This window comes from Myotis davidii, unplaced genomic scaffold, assembly GCF_000327345.1.
Source record: "Myotis davidii unplaced genomic scaffold, ASM32734v1 scaffold991, whole genome shotgun sequence".
In the NCBI taxonomy this organism is placed as follows: Eukaryota; Metazoa; Chordata; class Mammalia; order Chiroptera; family Vespertilionidae; genus Myotis; species Myotis davidii.
In genome coordinates, this window is record NW_006283137.1 from 508,172 (window position 1) to 512,055 (window position 3,884).

The 3,884-nt window shown below is 65.6% G+C and overlaps 1 protein-coding gene across 6 annotated transcripts in view; it reads left to right on the top strand.

Moving 5' to 3' along the window:
- C1QTNF1 (C1q and tumor necrosis factor related protein 1) overlaps positions 1–3,878 on the top strand; it is a 26,707-nt gene extending 22,829 nt beyond the window's left edge. For all 6 annotated transcript variants that reach the window (XM_015562714.1, XM_015562717.1, XM_015562721.1 and 3 more), the window contains 2 exons: positions 1,401–1,540; positions 2,082–3,878. In XM_015562714.1, the coding sequence (XP_015418200.1) occupies positions 1,401–1,540; positions 2,082–2,632 (691 nt within the window). In that variant the 3' untranslated portion in view covers positions 2,633–3,878. The remainder of the gene's footprint in view (positions 1–1,400; positions 1,541–2,081) is intronic.
- The last annotated feature ends 6 nt before the right edge of the window (positions 3,879–3,884 follow it).

The following is a 3,884-nucleotide window of genomic DNA, read 5'->3' on the forward strand; positions in this document are numbered from 1 at the left end:
CACCCCAACCAGCCTCCTCCTCCCTGCCCCCTTCTTCTGCTTTTCATGCCACAAACATGGATTGAGTGGCTACTGTGGGCCCGGCCATCTCCTAGGCCCTGGGGCAGACACGCACAGGGCACGGTCCCGGGCCCCCGGGGACTCCCAGGTTGTGGGGGGCAGACACGCACAGTGCCAGGTGGGGTGCTGGGAAGACTCAGCCAGGAGCCTCCCCGGTGCAGGAGGAGGGGCAGCCGGCCCACAGCTGGGACGGTGCGGGGTGAGCCCTGCGTCCGGGGTGACCGACGATGCTAGTTAGGGGTGTGGAAGGAAGAGGCTCGAGGGGCGAAGCGACCGTGCCCCCAGTTTTACACGCATGCCTTGGGGGGCTTGCTGAGCCTCTGGATGGAGAGTCCTGGCCAGAGTTGGGGGTGGCTGAGTCCAGGGCCTATATTCCACCTTCCTGGATATTCTGGGGTGTGGAAGCGGGAGTGGGTTAGGTCAGGAGCGGTCCCATCCGAGCGGGACCGAGGGACCGTGTCCCCTCCAAGAGGGTCCTGTCTGTCCCAGCCGGAGCCTGGGTGTGGAAATGAGAGGACCGTGCAGTGCGGCACATCGCCACCAGGTGGCAGCATGGGGCCGCCACCATCCACTCAGGAGCCAGGTCCTCCCACGTCAGGTTGCACTCTGGCATCTCCAGCTTCGGGGCTCAAAGGGACCCCAAGGCTCCAGCCGGACCCTCTCACTCACAGTGAGTCGGCTTAGAAGATGGAGCATCTTCTAGAATCGCAGATGCATGAAGGGGACAGCCAGCCACGGCATCGTCACCGGCGCCCAAAGGCCTCGTCCTCCGGGCTGGTCTCCCGGCAGCCTCCCTCTGGCAAAGCCTCAGATCATTGCTGCTTTTGCTATTACTGTTTCTATTGGGTTTTTTTGTTTTTGTTTTTGATCCTCTCCCGGGGATATTTTCTCATTGATTTTTTGGGGAGAGTGGAAGGGAGAGGGGGCGAGGGGGAGAGACAGAGAGAGAGAAACATGGATGTAAGAGAGACGCATCAATTGGTTGCCTCCCGCACACACCCTGACCAGGGCCAGGGATCAAGCCTGCAACCAAGGTACATGCCCTTGACCGGAATCGAACCCAGGACCCTTCCGTCTGCAGGCCAACGCTCTATCCACTGAGCCACACTGGCCAGGGCCCATCACTGTTAGCTGCTGTTCACAGAGGGCAGGGGCTCTCTCCCAGACCTCACCACGGGCCCTGTGGGTCTGTGCTGAGGGAAGGCCAACAGGGCCCCGCGTGTCCGGCCAGGGTAGGGGTGGGGGAGGGCTGGTCAGGACGCCAGGCCCTGGCAGAGGAGGGGTTCTGGCTCCAACCGCTCGTGGCTGTCATGTGACCTGTGTCGTCCTTACTCCTTCAGGGCCGAGGACAAGCATGGCAAGTACAGCCCCCGGGAGGACGAGGAGCCCCCGGCCTCCCGGTGCTATCGCTGCTGCGACCCCGGCGCCCCCCTGTACCCCACTGTCCCGGTGCCACAGATCAACATCACCATCCTGAAAGGTCAGGGGCTGCAGAGTGGGCAGAGGGACTGTCCCCCAGGGCATGGGGTGCTCTGTCCAGACAGGGCGGAGGGCCGGGCTGGCTCCCTCGGGGCATGGGGCATGGGAGGCTGCCCTGGGGGAGGGAGGAAGTGCCATTTCGGAGGCTCCTGGCCCCTTTCCAGGAGGAGGGATTGGCCTCCCCACCTGCGTCCACACGCTGGGCCTCTGGGGTCCCTGTTTTGGGGCTTGGTGCTCCCCCCACCCTCCATCCAGCCATCTGCGTGCCCGGGTGCTGCACATGGCTACTAACCCTACAAAATCGCGCTGGGAAGACGCATGGCTGGGCCTGGGGCCCTGCATCCCGAACATCTGCAGTCCATTGCGCCGTGAGCGCGGCCTGGACGCGGCGGCTGTTGCCTTTGGACAAACCCACATGTTCCCTCTCTGTTGCCAGGATGTCCCAGCAGGAGCCCTAACGCCACTGCCTCTGGGTGGACACGGCACCGCCCGGGGGCTGGGTCGGCTTTGCCTGACGCCTCGTGTTTTTCTGTCCCTTTCAGGGGAGAAGGGCGACCGGGGGTACCGGGGCATGCAGGGAAAATACGGCAAGACGGGCGCGGCGGGCGCCCGGGGCCACGCGGGCCCCAAGGGGCAGAAGGGCTCCATGGGCGCCCCGGGCGACCGGTGCAAGAACCACTACGCGGCCTTCTCCGTGGGCAGGAAGAAGCCGCTGCACAGCAACGACTACTACCAGACGGTCATCTTCGACACGGAGTTCGTGAACCTGTACGGCCACTTCAACATGTTCACGGGCAAGTTCTACTGCTACGTGCCAGGCGTCTACTTCTTCAGCCTCAACGTGCACACGTGGAACCAGAAGGAGACGTACCTGCACGTCATGCGCAACGCGGAGGAGGTGGTGATCCTGTACGCACAGGTCAGCGACCGCAGCATCATGCAGAGCCAGAGCCTCATGCTGGCGCTGCGCGAGCAGGACGAGGTGTGGGTGCGCCTCTTCAAGGGCGAGCGCGAGAACGCCGTCTTCAGCGACGAGTTCGACACCTACATCACCTTCAGCGGCTACCTGGTCAAGCCCGAGGCCGAGCCCTAGCGCCGGCCCCGCTGCCCTGCGGCCGCCCGCCCTGAGGCCGACCTCCCCGCCCACCCCACGCCACCCCGCGGTCCGCACAGTCCGCCTGCCCCCGGCAGCTCCTCCCCACGCTGGATCCCCGGGTCCCCGCGTCCCCGCTTTGGCGTCCACACGAGGCCCTGCACGGGAAAGGGAGGGGCAGACGGCCGTGCGGGCCCAGCCTCGCTGTCTCCGGACGTAAAATCGTGGGGCCGGCCACCGCTCTCCGCTGTGGACGTGTCCTTAAGTGACCCGCACGGGGTCCCAGAGGAAGTCACCCCTCCTCCTGTAGCTCCAAGTAATTATGCAAATCTGGAAAGCTGAGCCAGCCGGGAACCGCAGGGCAGGAAGGCGGTGCTGTCTTCCCGCAGCCACCCGCCCCCAGGGGTCGTTTTCTCTCCTCTCAACAGGAGTCAGAGAGTGGCCACACCGGGCTCCATTCTTTAAGGCTGCGTAGGAGCCTTCCCACGGGCCAGCTGGACCATGTCCGCCTCCTGGGGACGTCCCGGTGGCCTTGCCCGAGGGTTCAGGGGACTTTCTGAGCCGCAACAGTGAGGGGGGTCAGGCTGGGGAAGCCAATGTCAGCTTTGCAGAGGGACAGCCGGCCTGGCCTGGGGCTCTGTGCTGGGGATTCGGCTCGCTCGCTGTCGCCCACGGCCCGGCAGCGGGGCACCTCAGGGCCCCAGACCTGCAGATGTTTCTCTGAGGAGCAAAGCTCAGGACCCCCGACGCAGACGGTGCGGCCTGGCCTGGCCCCGCTCCACTCCCCACCCTCCAGCCTGGGCAGGGCCTCCATGCCCGTCTGGCCATCACCTTCTGACCCTCCTCTCAGGCAGCCACCAGGGGCGCAGCGGGCCTCTGATCGGCTCACATCACATCGGAGTGGGAGGAGCTGGGAGGGCTCAGGCCCCGCCTGATTCGGGCTTCTCAGGGGGAAGGCATGTCCCACCCGCTGGGGTCAGACCCCCTCTGGTGGGTGTGGGGCGCCCGGGGGCTGCCGCCGAGATCGGTGCTCTGGCCTGTGGCTAACTGTGGCCGGTAGCCTTCCCCCCACAGCCTTCCCCGTCTGTGAATGCCCTCCACTGGTCACTGCACTCCTCCCTTCACCATCTGGGGCCCATGGGGCCCATGGGGCCCGGGGCCCACACGTCCCCACAAAGGAGTTCTGCTGGTCAGATGCTGACTCCGTTCCTCCAGGGCATGCCCCGGGCAGGGTGTCCCCGAGCAGGGTGCC